This window comes from Argiope bruennichi, chromosome 2 (assembly GCF_947563725.1).
Source record: "Argiope bruennichi chromosome 2, qqArgBrue1.1, whole genome shotgun sequence".
Classification (NCBI taxonomy): Eukaryota; Metazoa; Arthropoda; class Arachnida; order Araneae; family Araneidae; genus Argiope; species Argiope bruennichi.
The window spans coordinates 71382526-71406718 of NC_079152.1; the positions used below are offsets into that span (position 1 = coordinate 71382526).

Genomic DNA, 24193 nt, shown 5'->3' on the forward strand with positions numbered 1-24193 from the left:
AGCTTCAATAAGAAAACCAAGCATTTTTTTATTATCTATTAAACTTTTTTCAAATGTGATATAGTTATGCAATTAGGAACAAATTACTAATTACATACAGTTTTACACTCCTGAAATATGCCCAATATTATCTTTAAAATTCAATACTGTATTTTCCTTTATAATATTTTCAAAAAAAAAAAAAAAAAAAATCAAAATGTAAATTTCAGTCAGTTTCTTATTGCATAACTATGTCTACATGTAAGAGAAAGAAAAAAGAAAGGTAAGAATACCACCTAAATACCACACCCTTTTATTGTGAAAAGAATATTAATTTTTATCATCAGCAGAATTGCTTACATCATTTTCTTTCTGCACAGGGGAATCCATGCGCTTTTCAAATGACTTGGACCGAGATCGCGAACGTGACTGGGAATGAGAACGGGATCGAGATCTACTCTTTTCAGATTTGGAGCGACTACGACTTTTGCGATCATCTCTATCCACACTCATGCTCTTGCTTCTGCTGCGGCTGCGAGACTGCTTGCGACTATGAGAGCGACTGGATCGTTCTTTTACTGGGGATTTTGATCTTGACCTGGAGTTAGAGCGCGACTTCGAGCGAGACCTGGATTTAGACATGGAACGAGACTTGCTTCGGCTGTGGCTACGGCTTCGGCTATGAGACCGAGAGCTCTTAGACCTTGATCTTGACCTAGAATGTGATCTTTTAAAGGAAAAAAAAATTGCATCTGCTTTAATTTGGAATTTTAAAAGTTTTTTTTTTTTAAACCTGCTGACAATATAACTTTTTCTTATTACAACAGTTATTTGAAGTATTTCTTAATTAGTTTATAATCATCATAATAACACAGCATAAAACATATACAAAGACAAATCAATTTAAAAAGAAATTACTGTTTATAAACTTAACCTTATAGAAAACACTTTAAGTTAAGGGTTCATATTATACACCAAAAGATGAGCTAGGTATATTATTAACTTCAGCAGTAGAATTTCTTTTTAATTAAACAATAGAAAGATTAAATATTACATTTAACTGTAATTGATCCTAATTAATATCAAAAGAAAGTTTTAGAAGTATCTTAAGTAATTCAAGATTATGTTCGGAACTGAAGAAAAAAAAAAATTACCGGCGACGTCTAGACTTGTCTTCCACCAGCTTGATTCGGCGACCACTTAAATCAGTATCATCCAATTTATCAATGGCATTTTTCATGTCAGAAAAGCTTGCAAATTCTACAACTCTATGTAAATTAAATAATTACAAAACAGTATTAATAAAAGATTACACCAAGCAAGAGAAATAATGCCATTAAGATTTATAAGGACTCCTTTAAGTAACACAGCAAATATCTTTTCAAAACAAATTATACATAAAAACAATTTGTTTTCTATCCTGTATTAATTTTAAACTATTTATCTTTCATCAAGACACTGCTTATAATTACTGCAAAAATGAAGTTATTATTGTAATTAATTAATCAAACAACCATTTCTATATATTTGCAAATGGTATTACTACCCTGCATTTATATTCTTTTAGGGATAAATGACAAATCTTGGGAAATCCCTTAAAAAGCCAATTAAACTTATTAACAAAGTTCTATTTTTACATAAAGTAAATTTTAATATACGATTATTATTTCATAAGCACTTATAAAACCTTTTCTACCCAAGATTCTCCCTCAGCTTCCACTTAAAAGAAATTTCAAAAAACTTTGAGTTATAACACAAAGAAAAAGATTTATACTCTTGAACTAATTTATAATTTTCTACTATTAAATATAGTAAAATACTAATATCTAAATAAGTACCAAATCATTTAGGCTATAATAACATTTTTGACAATCTCAAAATATACCACTCTGCTGACTAAAAATAAATTTGAATCTAATTAAAAGAAAAAAAAAACAATGAAAATTCAATAACTTCCAGGAAATCAGCTGGATTATCTTTAAATATTGCTCTTAAAATAACATCTGCTTTCCACTCAGTCGAATTCCAGATCAAATATGTTCATACTGAAATGATCAATGGATTATGCATAGTCCAAAGAACCTAGATCTAAAATTTTACTATCATTTTTGAACACAAGTTGTTCTTTGACCTATTTTAATATTTCAAAATTGACATTTAGTCCATTCATACTTTCGTAAAGTAACTGTACTGAACTGGATGTAACCTCTCTAAAATTCTACAACAATTATTGAGCAGTGATATGCCTCAAAAACATTGAATTCCAATACCTTCTAAAGACTATTGGTTGATTTACATCAATATCTTACAGTAAGACCCATTTAGTATTTTTGTAAAATGCAGTTCAAAGCTTCATCACAGCATATTACAAATTTTTTAAAAGATTTTTTTTAAGAGATTGTTGAAAAAAATGGAGCAAATCCATAACAAATAATGCACAACATTTTTGTACAACCTAAACTATATATTCTAAACTATTTCACTAACAGTGAACATATGTGAAAATATTTCCATCATTGAATGTATTAAAGGATGAATGTATTGCAACAAGTTTTAATGCCCTTAAAAGTTCAGCTACAAATTATTGTTCTTGAACTAAAAAGTTCATAATCGGGTTATTTTTTAACTTCAAATTTTAAGTTAAGTTTATTGTCTTCTTACAATGGGACTTAGCAGAATTTTTTTTAACTCATTCAGGAAAGTCGGGATTCATATTTCAATCCATTCAATTCATGTTAAATACAGAATTTGAACAGCTCATTTTTTAAAAATTTCTCTTATCTACTTTGAATACGCTCAGGATTTCTCAAATCATAAACAAACCATTCAATAAACTCATTGGTGGGTGACTAAATATCACCATAATGCTTCAGCAAATCAAATGTTGCTATTCCTATCAAAGAAATTTATTCTATTTTCTCATGCAGCTCATAGCAAAACCCCCACCCCCCATCTTCATTAGCTGCAATCCAGGTCTATGGCTATGATCTTTCATTCTTGCAATGTTCAGAGATTGCAATTTTTATGGGGAGGAAAAAAAAAAAAAAAAAATTAAGAAACTTAAAATGCCCTGTTTTTTAAGATGACTTTTAAATTCCCTGTATTTTCTTGGTGCTGTAGCAACCCTGAGAGAGCACAGAGGCATATTTTAAAAAAAGTTAATGCTTGAAATTAGGAAAACGACATCTTGGAAATTAATGTAATAACACAGAGAAGTCGATTATTTTATTTTAACTAGATCATTTTTTTAAAAATTGTTTAACTCCCAGTTGCACTGCTTTCTTCATCATCTAATTAGATGGCACTTTGTTTCCAGAATGTGCTATGTTACTATATTAATAATGAAAGTTCCATATTACGGACTTGTATCAAATTTGCAATGTTCATGGATTATGTGTTTTCGTAGAAAATTATAGTGTCTTTTCAATGATTTAATTATTACATTGATTACAACTTTGAGAAGTAATAACCCAGTGCCAATATGATGTACGAGTACAACAATTAAAAGATTAATATCCCAAAAATTGCATATAAAGTTAATATTAATTTTTATATTATATATTCCTTATAAAAAGCATAAAATTAATCTATTCTGGAGATATATATACAATTTAATTAATTATTTAAAAATTCATAAATCTTTTCTAATTAAAAGATATATAGAAAATAAATCTTGGGAATTCAACAAAATTCTAATGTAACATTTTTATCACATTACACAATACTACAAGGAAAAGTACTTTCAAAATCAAACCATACATACCCTTCATTTCGTCTCTGCTTATGAGCATCAGCATAAGTTACTTCACCAGCTTGTCTCATATAGTCTTTTAAATCCTGAAATATATCCAAAAATCTACTTAATACAAAAAAAAGTATTTTTGAACAGCAAATACAGAAATATACACATTAACTAAGCATAAAAATATAAATATTTACAATAGCGGAATTCATTTAAACTTCTAAGCAAGCAAGAAAAAACATACTAACTAATATGACATATGTAATGACTAGCATCAAATTTGAAAAGTTTTTGTGTAGGTATTATTTCTTTGGTAAAAAAATGTCAGAATACTTATTTTAAATATGAAAATTTGATGAAAGTCTTGGTCAGAACTCTTCACCTACTTCCAATGAAGCTACTTCACAATACAAGTTCTTGGTATATTTTTCATGAAGTTTCGTTTGGTTTCCACTTGGAAATTATTCCTCTTCTGGATATTCTTGTGTCTTCATTTTGAATTAGAAAAATAAATTGGCCATGTCAGACTTTCAGAAAAATTGCCTTCTTAAAGACACCTTGCTTGATGTATTTCATTCCTTCCTTTGCTCTTTTCCTTCTAATCTATTCTAGAATCCCATATCATATCTTCTTTAGCAAATTCAGAAGCATTCAAAGTATCCTTATTTCTCTTCCATTTGCTTTAATATTCTTTCTGCTAGTATGCATACAGATTCTTGACAGGAACTTCAAACATACAGCCTCAAGATTACTCAGAAAAGTGCTTGCTTGCCATATGTTACAATTCCAGTATTGTATTTTGATTACCATTTCACAATGCCTTCTTATTTGACATCTCATTTAATTCAGTATAAGCCAGTTATTTTTAAGATGATCAGAGAGCAAATATCCACTCCATAATCTCAGGAAAGTTTCTCTCGTATTTTGATTCTTCAGATAATGAAGTTGAGGACAAAAATAATAAAATGCTTAAAGTTATAAACTAAAATCTCTTAAAAAATATTAGCACATTTAATTCTTAAAACAAACCTAAAATCAATGCTTTACCTGGATAAACCAACAGAGACTTCTACAGAAAGTGGGTAGACATTGCGTCCATAGGGGACCATCATCATACAAAGCGCTTGCCCAACCTCTCTGGGAGAGCGATGGCACTCAGAACTTGCAGCAAGCACGGAAAGGGCCTGGACCCTTGCACTCTAGGCTCACCAGAGCATGTTGTGTTTAACCATTGTGATAAACCTCTGACTCGTCCTGTCTCAGAATTTGGCAGCCGAGATCCATCACAATACCATGGTCCAATGGATGGAACGTTAGGACGTGCCACATACGAGGGGCCCATTGTAACGAAGATGGTAGGGTTGGTTGATATGCAGGCCCGACACTCTACCCGCCTGCCTGTGCCTCGACCCTTTAGTGTACATCACAACCCTTTTGCGGACCATGGGCTGGATGGATGGTAACTTATGAATGAAAGAAATGGATCATTTTTAGACAGCTGTGCTGAACATTAGTTCAGAATCACACAACACTATCATTGATACTATTAAAAAAAAAGAAAATTGAAAAATAACAAACTTTTACAGGATGAACTTTGTATATTTAGTTGTTGTAAATTACATTATTAATCTATTTTCTGATACAATTATGCCATTTAATATTTTGATTTTTGTTCAGAGAAATGTTTATCAGCATCATCTAAGATTGATTAAAGAAAATTGGTTCAAAGGATAGTAAAGAGAAATGTTTGCTAGCATCTTCTAAGATTGATTAAAGAGAGGTGTTCAAAAGGATTGTAAAACCTGCTGTTAAGGTTTTTCTGCATACAAATGATTTTCTATGTTGAACAGCATTTATATAACTGGTTAGATAAATTCAATAAAAAGGGATTCTTAAAAAATATAGTGAAAAAAGTCGAAAATTCAATTGGTCAACAATCTTGTTATGAAAACTTATTCTTATACAACCCCATTTCTGAAAGGAGTTACTTTAATTATAAATATGGGAATTTAAATAAAAGGATATAAAAACATGAAAAAACACTGCCATTTAAAAAAAGAAAAGTATCACCCAAAAATTGTTTTAATCAAGCCATATTATTAAATGACATAGTTGTGGGAAAAATGCTAGAGAAATTGAAATGACAGAAATAAATACAGGGTTCCCACAAAAATTTCATACATATCAGAACTTCAGAAGATTTTTCTCCAATTTCTCATATAATTGTAAAATCAATAATAGACTAACTTAAAAATCTCATTCACAATCAATAATTATTTAATTTTTCTTTCAAGTAATTTAATAATTTTGGACAACATTTCTCAAATGTTAAAGACATTTTTTCAAATACATCAACGAGATGCAAACAATGCAGAAAGTGTATATATATGTTTGAAGAAGATTATTAATCATTATGATCATTTGGTTAAAATGACAAAAGCCAATCAATTTTAGAAGTAGCAAATATTTATTTAACTGAGCATTAATTTGCATATTGAAGATTAAAAAATTTAATCCTTTTAAGCATTACTGAATTGTTTTAAGACCTACAATTTCATGAAAAATAAATACAGGGCAAACAAAACTGCAATACCAAGGATGTTTAAAAAAGAACTGTCTCATGATGATTAATCATTGTTCAATTCCATTGATCATAACAAGTGAAAAATCCTGTTGTCTTCTAAAATAATCAGAAAATGTCTTTCAGTCTTGGCACACAATTATTTTTTGCGAAAACAGCAAATTTTATGAGCATTCTAATATCAATCTTAGAACGTTATTTGTAAATGCATTATCTTTACTGTCATGAATTTCTTATGAAGTAGTTATTCTCCAATCAATCTTTGCATGCTATTTGTAAATGCATTTTCATTACCGTCATGAATTCCTGAAGAAGCAGAAGATAGACGAAAACTATATACTTTCACTGCTTAAAATAATAAAATACCTTCACTATTAAAATAAATGAATTTTGAAGCACTATTCTGAAAGAATCAAGTATTTGACTCCACACCAAACTTTATGTATTGCGCTAATTAATAATATGCGATTTATATTTTTTAAAAATTAAAACCTATGTTATTACACAATAGGGAAAATTTCTTATTTATTTCAGTACATGAAAATAAACAAGTAAAAAAGATTTGGTAACTGAAATAATTTCTGGTAATCAACATGTATACTAATTTTCTTGCGACAAACTAGGCATTACTAATGCTTCTCAAGATACCATTGCAAAATGCCCCATATTTTTTAACAGAATTGTAAATTAATATATAGATATATATGACTACTAAAATCAATCAAATTATTCATTTTGCAATTAATATAATTCAACATTTGACAATTTTTGTTGGAAACACTGATTCTATAAAAGCTTCTAAAAAATTTTAAGAATAAATCAAGAAAATAATTTTATTTTTATTATAGTTTTTAATAATAAAAAGGCTGTTTAACAGTTATAAGCATCAACATTTCTTTTTTTCTCCCCACTCAACATCGGAAAACTAATGTGTTCTCTTTACAAATACAGAATATCAGAAAACACATCAAAAAAAAAAAAAAAAAAAAACCCTAAGTCATGTTAAATTTTATATCTAAACAAAATAATTTTAAAAAATCATAGCCCGAAAGTCATTTAAATTCATTATTCTTCAATACAACAAGGAGAGGGGAACTAATTACAATAAACAAATCACACATACACATCCTTTTTTCTTATGGTAGGTAGATAATAGAAAAAACCTTTTTACTTAATAATGGACTGTTAAAAATGTCTTGATAGAATTTCCCTTGTCCTCATAGTGTAAATCTAAGAACGGTTAAAATTACTATGAGAGAAATTTCAATCTCTTATTTCTCATTGTAATTCCTACATGTAAAAAGGAAAGAAAAAGAAGATTTTCCTGTTTCATTGCCAGCTAACTTTAAGACAATATCCAGAGCAGTTTTGATCATTAAAAACATTCACGTTAAATGCAAGAAAAATAACTGTGAGCTCCACAACATTTCTGATAATAATTCTAAAAGAGAAAATATTAAAAGCTTGATGGGGGGGGGGGGGGGGAATGCAAATTTAACATATATATTTAACTAAGATTTTATCAACATCTTTCAAACTTTTTTATGCATGTGGGAACCCTAATGAACAGTATTAAATGAAAAAGATGCAAAGCGTAAAGAGTTTGTTGAATTACTTTAGGTAAAATAATGTCGCATATATTAAATATACATATAAAATTATATATATATTTTGTATATATTAAATATACATAAAAAAAAACATACCTGCCAGCTCACTCGACTACTTAAATTCTCCACAATGAGCCTGTACTCTGTTCTTGTGGGTGGACCGTACCTTCAGTAAATGAAAAATTATTCAAAAGACAAATTCTTTTAAAAAGGGACACAGAAAAAAAATTTTTAAAGTAAAAACCAATAAATATTTACTTGTCACGTCCACCACCTTGACGTCCTCTACGCATTGGGGCTCGATATCCCCTATTTCTATCTCGATACATGTCATTACCTCTGGGAGATCCTCTAGCATGCTCGATAGTAACCCTAAATAACAATTTGACATTATGAAATGAATCATCACAAATATTAAATATAATATTATATTTTTCAAATTCTCATCTAAGCCACATAATCTTATCAAACATTTACACTTGTAGTAGCCAGACTAGGTGGAATGACTGTGACCTAAGATTTTAGGTGGTACTGGAGGTATGGTGCTTAAAGTCATGATAGTGTACATACAATGGAGCAAGACAAGTTCAGCAAAGTAAAAAGTGAATGGAAGTCTGAATACATGAAACCAATGAGTAATGAAGCAGGCTGCAACGTCAAAAGAAGAAAACAATGTCAACTCAAATGAACACAATGCTCAATCAGCATTTGGATTCTCCAGTGTCAATAATTAGTAAAGAGGCATGTTAATAAATAGCAAAGGAACAATTCTTGAGCCACTTGTCACAAATGTTAATGCCAAACATTTGTGACAAGTGGTACCATAATCACAAAAACCTGGTTGATTGATAGAAGGAAGACAGTTACATTGTTAGATAAAATATCTTTGATACTTTTCACCATTACAGAACAGGTACACCTTTGGAAGACACCTGCACAAGCATATGATCTTGACTGTTATCGCGAAATTAGCAGATATGAAGGTGGATGTGTCATGGCATGGACAGCTGTGCCATTTTCTGCTGGCCCAACTGTAACCCTGAAAAGAAGGATCACAGGGGAGAGGTATAAAGATATTGTAGCTAAACAAGTCCATCCTATGTGTATCCTACAAGTCCTATGATGTAAACTTTGATTCCTGGAGAAGATGGAATTTTCCTGCATGCTAATGCTTTTATTCATGCATCTTGTCTTGACCATGGCTTGACAAAATGAAAATCTACCTTGACTCGCATAGTTCCTCCACCTAAATCTAATGGAATCATTATGCTATATTTTAGAGTGTTCAATCCAGAATAGATATCCTACACCTAGAATTTTCACAATATATCGATGAAGAAAAGTATATTATTACGCTAAACACAATGCAGCACTTGAATGATTCAATTTCTAGGAAAATCCAAGTTGTATTGCATGCCAAAAATGACTCTATGCCTTATTAATAGTTTCTTGCATTTATTTGTGAAGTTTCCATTATTTTGACGGGAGGGGGAGGGAACACGACTATATCTACTGTTTAAAAAAAATTGGCAAGTCAAGTATTATCTAAAGTGCTTAATATTTAAAAAAGTATAAGTACATAATGAGTTTCCAAAGTATCTTTATATGAATTTCAAAAGGATGCAAAGAGAGAAACTGCAGCAAAAATTAAGAACTTTTAAGCACCTTTGTACCTGTATGAATATATAAAATGTGTACTTCCTAGTACAGGATTTTTCTGTTTTATAATAATGTGTAGTTTTTATTGATTTTTTAAATGTATATTCTTTAAATTTGAATATTTATTTTTATATTTGCACATCATCTCCCATTATAAAACAAATATCCTTTTGGTTTTGATAGAATGTAATGATCAAATTATCAATACCAAAAAATTAAGCCAAATTTTATAAGGTCAGCATTGAAGATATGTGATCTTTTCAACATTTCTTAAAATTAACAAATTACCAGTTTATTTCAATGGATGCATCTTTTTTTTTAAATGTCAATAGTAATGTAAAAATACAGCATGATAAAAAAAAATTGTATTAAATTTTTATACATGCAACAAATACGATACGACATTGGTGGGATATAAAGAGTAAATTTCCTCCTGCACTAACTCATTATATTTAGCAGTTTAATTTGAAGTCTTGTAAAACTAACCATTCTGGAATGGCTATCATCATAAGATTGGTAAATCTACCATGAAACAATGGCATGTTCTAAATGAGTTTTTTATTCATTTCTATCAATAGAAAAGAATAGCAACATTCGGAAATGGTCAGACTATTAAAACAAAATGCCTTGTCACTTTTTATTACTGAACTTTAGTAAAGGCCTTTTTTTCAATGTGTAACATTCCAAATATTTAATAAAAAACTACTTTTCAATCTATAAGCAAAAATTGTTACTTTAAGAAAAATTACAAGAAAACGTAATTATATATTTTACATAGACATGAAAATGCTTTAAAAAGTTCTAGTTTTCATATATAATGAAAACAAATTCATTAAGTTAAAAAAAGCATTCCCCACACCCTTTTACTATAACTTTAACAGCAGCAAAATAACATGACTCAATGCTACGATGGTGAAATGATTGTTTTGAATTTCCTTATAGTAAAAATCATCCTTATAAATTACGTTCAAAAATACATTCATTCAAGCAAAATTTTTATCACTGAAAAGACTTTTTAAAAAATATTTATGATGTTATAATAATATTTTTGCAGTAATACGCTTTTAAAAACACATTAAAATTTGGTATTTGTTAATTAAACTTCAGATTAAAATTTTGAAAACCCATTCTGAGAAAGCCTTTAATACTCAAAAAATAATTCTCCAAATTTCATACTCTTAAATCAGTTGCTCTGTCTATCATAACAAATCTTTCTATATAAAAAGAGATTTCATTGGGAAAAAATACTGTAAGAGTTATAAAAAGGAAAAAAACAAGAAAAAAATAATTAAAAATTGATAGAAATTAAACCTTGAAAAAAAAAAAGAATTTTTGAAAAACTTTTCATTTTATTTTAAGTACAAATACAGCTTTTTTCCCAGTAAAAACTAAAATTTGGCAAGACTGATCCAACAAAAAATAATTTTCAAATGGGTGAGGAGATTTAAAAAACACCGAGAAAGAAAATGTGATCACTGAAAATTTATGGCTTCAAATTAAAATCTCATCATACTAGATATTATGCGATCAAATAAATTACATACTGCAATGAATTACAATTCAATGTAGTACAGTAAAATCTCTTTAATAGGTTATTCACAGGATTGACCAAACAATATATTAATGAGAATGACAGAATGTGTAACATACTATAAGGAGCATACGCATCAACACTGGTTATCCAGTCATCAATAGTACTTATTACAAATATATGTAATGAATATCCACAAATTATTGAAAAATATGTATTTCAAAAGAATTTTAATAAAAACATAACTCAAAATTATTTAATAGACATTTATTATTGACTAAATAAATACTTCCTTAAAACAAAAATCATATAGTACGAATTTTTTAATCAAATAAATTAACACTATTTGTCAAACATTTTCTATTTTTTAAATTAGACAGTAAGCACTTGTATGTATTAAAGTCATCATTGTTCAGTTTAACATCATAACAAATTCCCATATTCATTTTTGTAATGAGAGACGACTGCAGTGTTTTTATATTTGCATTAAACAAGATCCCCCCCCCCCTTCTCTTCTTCTTCTTCTTTTTACCCATGCTAAAATCTAATGCATTTCGAATAGTTTTTACTGATCACCGACATTGCTGTGAGCAAGGATTTGGGAAGAGTATTTTCAACATTTCCTGGAGTTTTTACTATATATCTGTAACTCCATAGTTTTCATCAAATTTCCGTAGTAACTATAGATATTTCATAGCTGTTGATAAGTATGTAAGAGGCTTCACTGTGTTTTTAAAAGCAGTTTCTGTTAAATATTTTTCTTTGATGCACCAATTCATCCTGCTGTATTCTTATGCCAGGTTTACATTCAGCCAATTATAAGACAGCCAATAGGCAATGCATGCATAGAAAGGCCAAAAAATGCTGTTCAGTCGATAGCAAGTAATTATGCTGATTTATTGTAATTTTTCCTTACTGTGTATGTGTTTGTAGAATTTGGTAAGTTTGTTTGTTTTTTACTGAAAAAATTTATTACTTATCATAGATTAATTCCCCATTTTTTTTACTCTTTGTTCTTTCCGATGCGAGGTTGCAAGTTTTTCCCCCATTTTATTTGCAATTTTTTCCTTATAATTTCCTAAATTTTGGTATGTTGACCTTTTTTATTTTACCATATTTCTTTGTATAATTATCCATCATTTTAATACGATACACAGTGAAAAATTCAGGGACATTAAAACGGTAATTTATAGTTAAGCATGGAATGCACGAATCCATCTTATGAAATTGTGGCTAACCTAAATCGACCCCTTTCTGCACATGCTCTGCCTACTGGCCGAATGTAAACCCAGCATTAGTTTCAATTTGTCAGACCAATCTGCATAGTCTACTTTAACAACATAAAAAAGCTCAAATATATACTTACCATACAAATTCTTCAACTAAAATGCTAAAAATTGAAGTTGGAATGTTTTTCAAAACACAATAAATATAGTTATGTATTTCATATTTTTTGGACAATATTCCAGTGTTTCAATAAACAGCAATGCACATTGTTCAAAAAAGAGCAGGGGGGGGGGACCCTTTAAGTATTTATTATTTTAATGTAAATTCAAACCCTGGATTTCTTCTCTGAATTTTTCCCTTTTGTTAGTTTTCTTCTTGAAGCATCCGGTAAATAAATCTTTACGATCATGCATTCAAATTACTATATTCAATACATGAGAAAGCAAAAGAAAAAGCTTTCTTTGCCCTTCTCAAAAAAATTAAGCACTTTCCATGATGGTACACACCCTGTTCAATTTGTCTGCATCCTTAAAATAATTTTTTGTTACACTCCCTTGTTTTTGAAAATTATACCACTTTAATTTATGAGTTGGAGGTAAAAAAAAAGGTTTTCCACCTTCAAAAATCTAATGAATGTAATAGTTCCTAACCAGGGACGAAATTCTTGCCACAGCTTCAACATTGAGGGCAGTTTCAACATATCCTTCCTACCAACTTTCGTTACTAATTAGTTAAATTTTATCCACTTAAATATGTCTTATTTCAAGATTATTTAAATTGACAGCTCACAATATTATAAAAGAAAATATATATATATTTAAATAAATTTTTCTCTTAATAATTGGCATCACTTACCTTTCTCCCAAAAGTTGTCTGCCATTCAATGCATAAACTGCATCATCAGCGTCACGGTAATCATCAAATTCCTAAATATAAAAAATTAAGGAAGTTAGTTATTACTTTTAAAGTACACAATTAGAAATATAGTAATAAACTAACACATCAACAAGGATTTCATTTCAAAGGCATTACACTACATCAAGTTAATTTATTAACAGACAAAATATTTTCAAGTATTTCAAAAAGTACATGATGAAAAGGGGGGGGGCATTATGGGCATGTATAAGAACATAAAACTATTTTTTTTTGTTCATATTTAAAAATTATGTATTTTGTAGTCTTATACAGTTTATTTTATACCTAAAAAACATTTTAATTGCATTTTATTCAATCTTTATAATTAGTATTCATTCTGGGACAAAATAAGCTTTATTTCTGTATTTCAGAATTTCCTTTACATCAGAAATGAGCCGATATACTAAAAATTATATATAAAACAAAAAAAAATGCAGCAACATATTTTTTATTTAATATTATCATTTGTTATTATATTGTTAAAAATTACTTACCACAAAACCAAAGCCATTCTTTATCAAAATTTCTCTTATCCTTCCATAACCTTCAAAAAATTTTTCGATGTCTCTTTCTCTTACATCATAGCTTAATCTTCCAATGTAAATTCGAGTACTCATGTTTGAAATCTGGAATTAAAAAATAACAGAAGCAAACAAATGAGTAAAAATTTCTTTAATGTTAAACATACTTACCTCAACAGTACAAACTAATCAATTGAATAAATTTGCAATTTCAGTCCATTATTTGAAACGAAATTTTAAAAAATTAAAGCAAATCTAGTAAATTAGAAAATTAACAATATAAATTTACCTCAACAAACAACAAAGGAAAATGTCTGCGTGTTTTGGTTCTCTACAGAATATACTGTTTGACTTAGCAATTAAATTCATCTTAGACATGACCTTATAAGTGGAAATGAGCACCTTGGAATTTTAATTAATCAAAGATAAAGGGAAATTTTAACATTTTCCTATGATAATTATCAAAAACATCATGGCACAAAAATTACTTTTACGCTATTTTTAAAACTCGAAACAATGTCATTTTAAGATCATCAACCTAAATTTTTCCAGAATATGGGTAATTTAAAATAATTTTCAGAAAAAAATTTGTCACAATAGAATTCAAACTGCAGTCATATCTTGCATACTGAGCACCTCCCAAAATAAGTGATTCACATAAAAGAGTAAAACAAAATGCAAAAAAAAATCTTAACAAGAAATTTTTCTTGGAACAAATGACATCACGATGTCAAATTTAAAGAGTTCCGACTGTTAATCAGATATCTGTCAATGATGAGAGCTTGTTAGAAGTAAATTCTTGTATCTTTGACTAGATAGTAGAGTAAATGGAACCCAGAGGGTTTGAATGAGTACTTGTGAAGCCTTAATCTACGAGATTATGTTTCTGTCCCACACTGAGAAGCTAGAAGTGGATAGAAAAAATATTGATGAATTAGTAGAACATAGACAGAAGTATCAAAAAGCTTATGAAGCTTCATTCTGTGTTTTAGTAAAAAATTTTAGAGGATTTTGCATCAGGGGAGGAAGAAATAATAGCTCCAGAAGAACAGCAACTTCCCAGTGAAATAACGGAAATGATAAAAGCATGGTAAATCACTGAATCATATGTTGAGATGCATCATCTTAAACAAGCAGTAGCTATAAATTCTACAAATTCATTTATCAATAATGCTGTTAAAATGGAACATTCAATGAAAAGCTTCAGTGTAAAACCCATACTTTCACAGAAAATCTTTTATGATCTTCTGTTTAAAAAAATATAATAAAACAAAGAAGATTAAAAGAAAAGAAATTCCAAAAGTAACTGAATACTACAATAGCTAATATAACTTTTATAGAATAATTCACACAAGCCCTAGACTGAAGTTATTTCTGGTTAAAATCATATAAAATGACACAATATATTGTGTCATAAAGAAGCTACAAGAATTTTCTGTAGCAATTTAAGTACAATTAAATAATGCCATTTGAAATGTTAAGTTTCTTAGCTTAATACATCAATCTCCTACTTGTAATTGAATTATTCTCCTTATATTTTCAAAAACTTTTATTTTTATCTATTTTTTTTTTTCAAGACTGGTTTAATTATTACAAAATCCTCAAGAAAAGGTTTTAAATATTATCACTACCATATTTTCAAATCGCATATTTCTATTTTGTATATATTGTAGAAATTTCACACTTTCTGGGCAGATTAAAAATCAAAACTATTAAAGTAAACGAATCATAACAGATTTTTCTCTGTTGACAGCTATTTCAGAATTGTTCTAGGACAATACAATACTTATCAAAAGTATTGAATTACTGAAATATTCAATCATCGAGCTTTGCCGACCTTTCTCGATTTTTTAATACCAACTCATGGAAGAACAGGAACAAAACTACAAATAAGGCAGTAAAAACTTAAGAGACAAACTGTAAAACAGAGATAATTCCAATAAAATTATCACGAAGTTTGCTTCATTAAAAGATTATCAAAAAATTTCGTTCATAACAAACAATAGAATAGCTGCTTTCAATTATAACGATATATTTTGGTTAAATACTCTTCATTACTCGTCTGATCAGCAGTTTAAACTATACCTTCATGAAATTATAATAGACAACTAATAATACTTTTCGCAGCATTTTTAAGTACATGTAAGAAATTATTGATAAACAAAATTTATTATTATAGTATATCTTTTTACAGAAATAGATCTTTAATACCAACATTTCCCATTCCGCATAAATAGTGTTATAAATAGAAGACCATTTTATACAAATACAAAATGCATATGATTCAGAAACATGACAAACAGAATTGTGTGTACTTAACGAAATTACCTTTTAAATATAACGTTAAACGTAAATTTCAATTAATAAATCTTTATTTTCTCACTTCATTTGTAGCTACAAATACCGGACACTTCTGCTTAGGCCTAACTCCGTAGTTCTACGGGGCTTCAAGCACGTTTCAGAGGCGGTAAATTAAAAAGATAAAATGCAACGTCATTTTTTAATAGAGTTGAGATGAAGAAAAACTGCACTTCATTTTTGAATCCATATTAAAAATTTTCTGGCTCTACAATCAAAACGAACAAATTTAAACTTGATTATTATTGTCAAGAACTCATATATTTCATTTTAAAATGCTCTCTATATAGTTTTAAAGTGAGCAAAGCAAATTTCACGTCATTTATCGATGATATTGTGATTGACTTTCTGTTTACAATTAACTGAAATTATCACTAACTCTAAATGCGACAAAATTTCTGAATTTTAAAATTCTTCCCAAATTGCTAGCATTCATTAAAAATTACTATAGAGAAACTTGAAACGTTCCGGAATACTTGCTGGCAGAAGTAAAGGAAATAGTTCTTGGAAATAATAAAAAAATTTTGCAAAAAAAAAAAAAAAAAAAAAATTCTTTGCAAGGGTATCATAACAAATATATAAAGGAAACAGAGTATTTATCAGCAATATTTTTGCATATTTATAAAATCTTAGTAGAAATCCATTCAGAAGCTGCAATTTTTTTCATACAAGTGAATTTTCATCATTACTCATGGGCAAGACTATAATGGGAATTGATAGCATACAGTACTGCAATATTATAGTTAGAATTTGTCAGGAGCACTTTTTGTAATTTGATCTAGTTACATTTTCCTTATTTCTAATGTGAATTATTGGTTTATTATAAGAGCTATAAAAGATACTGTTTTCAAGTCCGGATGATCAAAAAAAAAAAAAAAAAAAAAAAACGTGCATGGTTAGCATGAAAGTATGATCACTTTAATTCAATTACATGGTTACCAAGCCCAAGACAAAGCTTACAAGCCTTTTAACTAAAAATTGCGGAAGTAAAATTAGGCCTTGAAATCCTATAAACACGATCAATGAATATAAAACAGCCGAATCGCTTGTTTCTCAAGATAGGAAGTTCTTTTAAAAGAAATACAGCTTTCCAAGCATCTTACTAACAATAGTCTTGACCAACTTTTAAAGTTAACTTTTAATTTAAAATTACTTTTGAAATGAGGGGAAAAAAAGAAAACTATTTAAAATAATAAAGGCCTATTATGAGGAGGGGGGAATTCTACACGGAAAATTAAATCAAAGATGAATAGCAACACAAAAAGCATTTAATATTCCAAGAGGAAAATGCAAAGGATTAGAGGTAATTTATGTGTTTATATTTACATTAGTTAAGGAAAAAAATTAAAACGTGGAAAGGGCCTTAATGAAACAATTTTAGTCAAAGATAATCAATACAACACAAAAGAGAGAAAAATACTGGATGCATCCACTTTGTCCCAGATAAAAATATTAATTTGAATTTCAGTAACTCAACTTGAATCTTGTATTAAAAGAGGTTTAAAAAAAAAAAAACTTGTAAATCTTACTTATAAAGACAACATGTTGAGTAAAGATACAAAGTTCATTCATATCATATGAAAAGAATTTCTTGCAAGAACTGTTACACTTTTCAATTTGTGTAGGATTCTTTGCACTATTAATAAGTAAGCAGTGTAGTTTGATGCACTACAGTTCTTGTTAGTTGATGGTGACTTTCAAGTCGGACATTTAAATTACTCAAAAGTGTTCACTATCTGATAACTACCGTGCTATCTGATTCTCACCATGTTTCTGCTAAATACTTAAAATAAAACCGTTTTCCACTTCTTAAATTAAAGGGGAGGGCAGTCATTGAAAAACTTAGCTAGATTTTAGCATCAAGCAACCATGTGCATCTCTCACAATACCAGATCAACTTAGTAGAGAGTAACATGTATAAGAAACTAATCTTTAAAATACCGATTAGTTAATTTAGTTTAGTTACATTTACAACAACAGGGACAACACCTGATCTGACACTCCCCTTTCCAAACTTCCACCAAAATCTCAATTACCCATTTAAAAGGATTTCGATTAAAAAAATAAAATAAGCTAGCTTAAGGGTGCTAAACAGTTACCTATATATCTACCATCACAGAAATGACGTGGTGATACAACAAAAGAAAAATTACTCGCATAATTGTTAGACAATATATATTTGCTACATGAGGAGAAAGAGAACCTGAAACTTCTGTGATATCATATATATTACAAATGTAATAGATCAACTAAATTTCAAAAATTAATAAAAGCTTTGGTGCATCATCTAGTTTTATAACTATAAATTCTCCACTAGCTGTTCATCATTTTCTATCATATACATATATTTATTAAAAGCACCCATTGAAAAAGAATTGGGAAATAATATCCTACCAACATAAAACAGACAAATATGCAAGATTGGCATCCCATAGAGAAAAGAAATATAATTAAATACTCACCACATTTTTTAAAAATATAATTTTATAAAAATAATAAAAATTTGTAACAGGAACTACCAAGTTATCACTTTGTGCCGATCTTCAACAGGTACAAACGGAATTTATTTCAGAGAAATTTTAATAAAAAAAATAACAGCAAAAAAAAAAAATGGGAAATATAAAATTCATTTATATAAAAAATTTTTTCCTTAAAACTTGAAAGTAATTTTAAATTATAATGAAAAACCTAAATTCGAATGGATTGTAAACAAAGTATGAAATATCACTATACAATTACCTTTAACTATTTAGTGTCTTTCCGTTCAACTAAAAGGTTGTTTTTCTTTTTTAATTATGCAAATAACCTTCCGATGAGCAAATCATAAAACTACAGATGGTATTTCAATAGCAAAATGTAAATTTATTTTTCATTCATGCAAATTAAGCAAGGATTTTCTTTTCTTTTCTCCCTGCGATTCTTATAAGAATCATTTTGCATGCTACCGTACAGTAAATTTTGGAAATCTTTATTAAAATTGGATATCTCAAATGTTAAAAATATTTTTTAAAATCATTCTGAAATGAAAATAATGTTACTGTACTATAACACAAAGGCATCAGTTGATTGCAAAAACAGCCTGAAGATGAACTTGTTTTACATTGACATGACAAGATTTAGAAAAAACTAATCTAAAAAATAATAAAATTCAATTTCAAAAACATTGAAGTATGGATTTTTTTTTGCAGAAGTGTGTCATATCTAGATATTTTATGAATTAGAAAAGTAAAATTATACTTAGTCAATCCAAATTTAGATCCTACCAATTTAAATTGGCTCATATAATATTTTTTGATTATATATAGAAATATGTTGTGATCAGTATAAAAAAAGAAAAACAAACACAATGTATGATGAAACATTTTATTTTCAATGTGCTTTGTTGCACAGTTGTTGATGTAAGTAAAGGTACAATAAAATACAAAACAAATCAAATTCTTTGAATATGACAAAGTTTACATGTTGCTTTTCACTTCAATGTATTTACACTTTCAAGTAGATTACAAACGATTAATTGGTGCAGATGTATTTTAAGTAATGAAAAATTTTATGATATAAAATGGTAAAAAAAAAAATCAGATATGAAATATTCCACTTAGGTATGTTCATTAAAACAAAATTCCAGGATCATTTTAACTTTGTATACACAAATATCAAAATATATGACAAATAATGGCAATATTCGATGTTCAAATTCAAACACAAATCATTATTTACATCAAGTAACAGAAATTAAAGGAAAGCAACAATGAAAGAGATGTTAATGAAAGTTTCATGAAGCATTAATGAATAATGTTATTGAAATATTAAAGTTTAACTATAAAATTAAATCTTAAGTAATATCAGTTTTCCATTATTTGTAAATGAATACAAATTTAGACTACCATGAGCAAAAACATCTCTTTTCATAACTGAAATTCATTCCATACAGAAGAAACAATGAAAATGAAACAACACCTATATACTTCACCCTCAACCAAACAAGAAATATTAATTTTTATCATCAGCAGAATTGCTAACATCGTCATTTTTTTGCAAAGGTGAACCCATTCGTTTTTCAAATGATCTGGATCTAGACCTTGAGCGTGAATGGGAAGGAGAACGAGATCTGCTTTTGCGAGATTTAGAATGACTGCGGCTTTTACGATCATTTCTATCCACACTCATGCTTCTACTGCGGCTTTTACGATCATTTCTATCCACACTCATGCTTCTACTGCGGCTGCGAAATTCCTTGCGACTGCGAAAGCGTCCAGATCTTGCTTCCAATGGAGATTTAGATCTTGATCTGGAATCTGAACGGGACCGAGAGCGAGACCTGGAACGAGATCTGCTTCTGCTACGAGACTGAGAACTCCTGGATCTTGATCTGGAATTTGATCTACTAAATAAAATTTAAATTAATTTAATGTATAAGGAAGTAGGTATAAAAGAACACAACTTCCACCTATGCTTATTTTTTCTATCAAGGATGAAAGTTAGATGTAAAATTTATAAATTCAGGGTCAAAAAAAATTTTCAGAGTGAAGAAATTAAATGGATAATAAGCCACAAAAAATTATGTAGCTCTATGGTGGCATAAATACAATAACCAAAAATCAATTGGATATTTTTATCACACACAATTATAAATGCATTCCTTTATTTTTAAATTATGGAAAGCAGCTCTGTCGGTACTTTTTTTTAAAGCATAAATCAACTTCAAAAAATGCTTTCAGGATAATAAAAGTGAATTTATAACATTTCAAATTTTCTCAAATGTATCCCTTTTTATATAAGTAATTCTTATTAAAGTTATAATGAAGTGTACTTTTACGACATAGAAAAATTAATAATACATTCATTTTAATTCATCTTTGAGCTTTTGTAAAATTGCATATCTTTATATTTTGTCACAGGTTGCTAGGCATATTATTACCTGTTATTAATTACAAATTTTGATAGACAAAAATATAAATGAAATAATTCTGTGTATTACTATAGATATTAAGTTTTTTGAATGATTTTATATGCATTAAAAAAGAATTTATTTCAATATTCAGAATATCTATATAATGCTTAAGAGCAATAAAGTAAAGTAATAATAGATCATATATATGTTCTTTACATTAATATATATATATATATATATATATTCTTTTATGATGGATTAAGAGATTTGTATATATTTTTTATTTTTTTAAGTACGATATAAATAGAAATCAATCTCAATTTGTATTTCTTTAACACATTAAAAGTTCTATACTAGCAGCTATTTGATTTCTTTCATTTGGGCTTTATTAAAATTTAGAATGGAGAAAATTATTTTCTGTAAAAGTTTAGCAGAAAACTTAAGAATGATTTTCTAAATTTTGTTTCCCAAACATTTTCAAATATTCTCACGATACATTTTATACACAAGAGCTCTACACATATATTGTTCTTCATGAATTTAACTGTAATGTTTAAATCATATTAATTTCAAAATAATTTGTATATTATTCTTCAGTTTTAATTGCACTTTTAACCCTTTTATCTCATTTGTATAGTCAAAATAATAATAATGTTTTTTTTTTAAGCAGCAGTGCAAGGAGGAGGGGGGGGGGATAAAATTTAACTATTTGTGTAAGTTTCCATTTAAGAAAACACACCACTATCTTAAAAAACATACATGAAAACAGAACAAATGTTTTAATTCCAGAGGGGAATATTTAGAATAAATCAACATTTAGTTTTCATAACGAATAACTTCCTTTTTTTAAAAAAACAAAAGCATCCAATAAAATCTTTTTAATACAGAGTAACCATCTTTTTTTAAACTGATTACACAATACTAAAAACTTTTTTAAAATTCTAATTTAATTCTTCAGGGATTATCTAAAAGTTGTACAAGAAATCATTATGAAAGAAAATGTTATTCAAATTTAGTCAAAAATAAAACAAATATTGCAATAGATTAATGAAATGTCATAGCAGCCTCTTCCCTCTCTCTCAAAAAACAAAATGTTTCCTCATCTAAATATAAAAATAGTGACAGCTATTTACTATATGTGAATTGCATAGCCAAAATTCCAAAGACAATGCATTCACTCTAGAATAGATTTTAAATATACTATTTGAAAATAACATTTTATTTGAATAAATAAAAAACATTTACTGTTGTCGCCTTGACTTGTCCTCAACAAGTCTAATTCTCCTTCCACTCAAATCTGTATCATCCAATTTATCAATGGCATTTTTCATATCAGAGTAACTTGCAAATTCCACAACTCTATAAAATATTGTATTTTGCTTTATAATTATTCCAAAATAAATTAGCCATCAACAAATAATTAATTTTAATAGCAAACATTACAATACTGATCATCAAACTTAAAAAAAAAAAAAAAAAAAAAAATCATGAAAATTTTAAGTTCTATCTATCATTTCTAATAAAAAAGTATGTTTGACCTGACTAAAATAAAAAAAATAAAAAAATAGCAAAATCATGAATACTTGATTACAAAGTATAGATTCATTTAAATAGTAGATTAGCAGGATAAATGCAATTTTTTAATTTAAAGTGATTTAAAAAAAAAAGCAAAGAATTTAACAGTAAATACCCTTCATTCCGTCTTTGCTTATGAGCATCAGCATAAGTTACTTCACCAGCCTGTCGCATATAGTCTTTTAGGTCCTAAAATGCACAAATATTATTAATATTGGTAAGTATTTTGTTTTATTAATTTTTTTAACATGATTAAGTAATAAATTTTTTTTTATCAGATTCACTACGATTTGTTATTATTTATCAATATATCCTGTGAATAAGCAGAAATTTAAGACAAATGTACTGATGCATAGGCAGACATTGAAATTATACAGAATGCTAGGCATAACAGTACTAAATAAGTTATTAGAATTTTCTGTTGCATCTTAGTATTTTTTTCTCAGAGGAGTGGCAAAAATCTTCAGAAAAAATCACATCTAATACTGAATACAAAAAATATCGGGCGTGAATCTTGCACATTCTTTTTAAAGCAGAATAATTAACAAAATTACTTCCAGCAAAAGTTCTTGACATCCAACATAAAAAATTCCAAATTTTACAATATTTCTGTTTTTTTTGAAAATTATTATTAATTATCAAACTTTATATTTTCCTTCAGCCATGGAAAAAAAATATCAACATTATTTTCTGTAAGAAAATATGAATCATAAAAAAGCACTTCAAATATACCCAACTCTCTCATCATAAAATTTTTCTTCCACTATACCTTCTTTTACTAAAATCTACAACAATCCACAATTCAATGTTCCTTTAATGTCAGATTTAAGATACTTCTGTTTGCATATTTCCAGTAATTTTTCAAATAGTAAAAATCAGACATATTATTATGAACTTGATGGTAATTTACACTGGAAGTTTCCATTCAGCCCATCAATTCCTCCAATGATGCTTCAGTAATGCTTCTGAATCTTGAGTTTCATTTCAAATACACTAAACTTCTTTTAGATGTTACAATATTTCATGACTGGGCAGAAGATTCCACTTCAAAATTAACTGGACATCTTTAAAAGAAGTTCTTCTTGACTGCTTCATTGTTTCCAGCATTAACGAAGTAAATGATAGTAAAATATTAAAATACTAAAATATATTTTTAAAAAATTAACTTATATATGGTTTAAAATAAACCTAAAATTAATGCTTTACCTGAAAGATCAAATAGACTTCTAGAGAAAGTGGGTAGATAATACGTCCACAGGGGACCACCATCGAACAATGAGCTTGCCCAATCTTTCTAGGACAGCCATGGTAACCCAGTATGCGTAGAGTACGGATAAGGTCTGGACCTTTGCACTCAAGTCTCATCAGAAAAAGTGATTGAGTCATCATTGTGATAAACCTCTGGCTTGTCCTGTTTCCAAAGTATGGCAGCAGAGATCCATCACAATGTCACGGTCCAATGGAAAGAGTGATAGGACGTGCCACAAATGAGTGGTCCCACTGTTACGAAGATGGTAGGGTCGATCGATTTGCAGGCCCAACACTCTACCCACCTGCATGCGCCTCGCCCCTTTTGCGTACATCACAACCCTTTTGCGGATCAG

General features: G+C 28.5%; 1 protein-coding gene across 1 annotated transcript in view; it reads right to left on the reverse strand.

Moving 5' to 3' along the window:
- Nucleotides 1–228: 228 nt before the first annotated feature.
- The window catches only part of LOC129962216 (serine/arginine repetitive matrix protein 5-like), a 64143-nt gene continuing 40178 nt past the window's right edge, over nt 229–24193 (reverse strand). The window contains exons 14-24 of the mRNA XM_056075957.1: nt 22705–22778; nt 22260–22373; nt 20117–20507; nt 16149–16202; nt 13739–13870; nt 13185–13255; nt 8171–8284; nt 8009–8078; nt 3743–3816; nt 1134–1247; nt 229–706 (exon numbers count right to left, since the gene is read on the reverse strand). Of these exons, the coding sequence (XP_055931932.1) occupies nt 310–706; nt 1134–1247; nt 3743–3816; nt 8009–8078; nt 8171–8284; nt 13185–13255; nt 13739–13870; nt 16149–16202; nt 20117–20507; nt 22260–22373; nt 22705–22778 (1605 nt within the window). The 3' untranslated portion in view covers nt 229–309. The remainder of the gene's footprint in view (nt 707–1133; nt 1248–3742; nt 3817–8008; nt 8079–8170; nt 8285–13184; nt 13256–13738; nt 13871–16148; nt 16203–20116; nt 20508–22259; nt 22374–22704; nt 22779–24193) is intronic.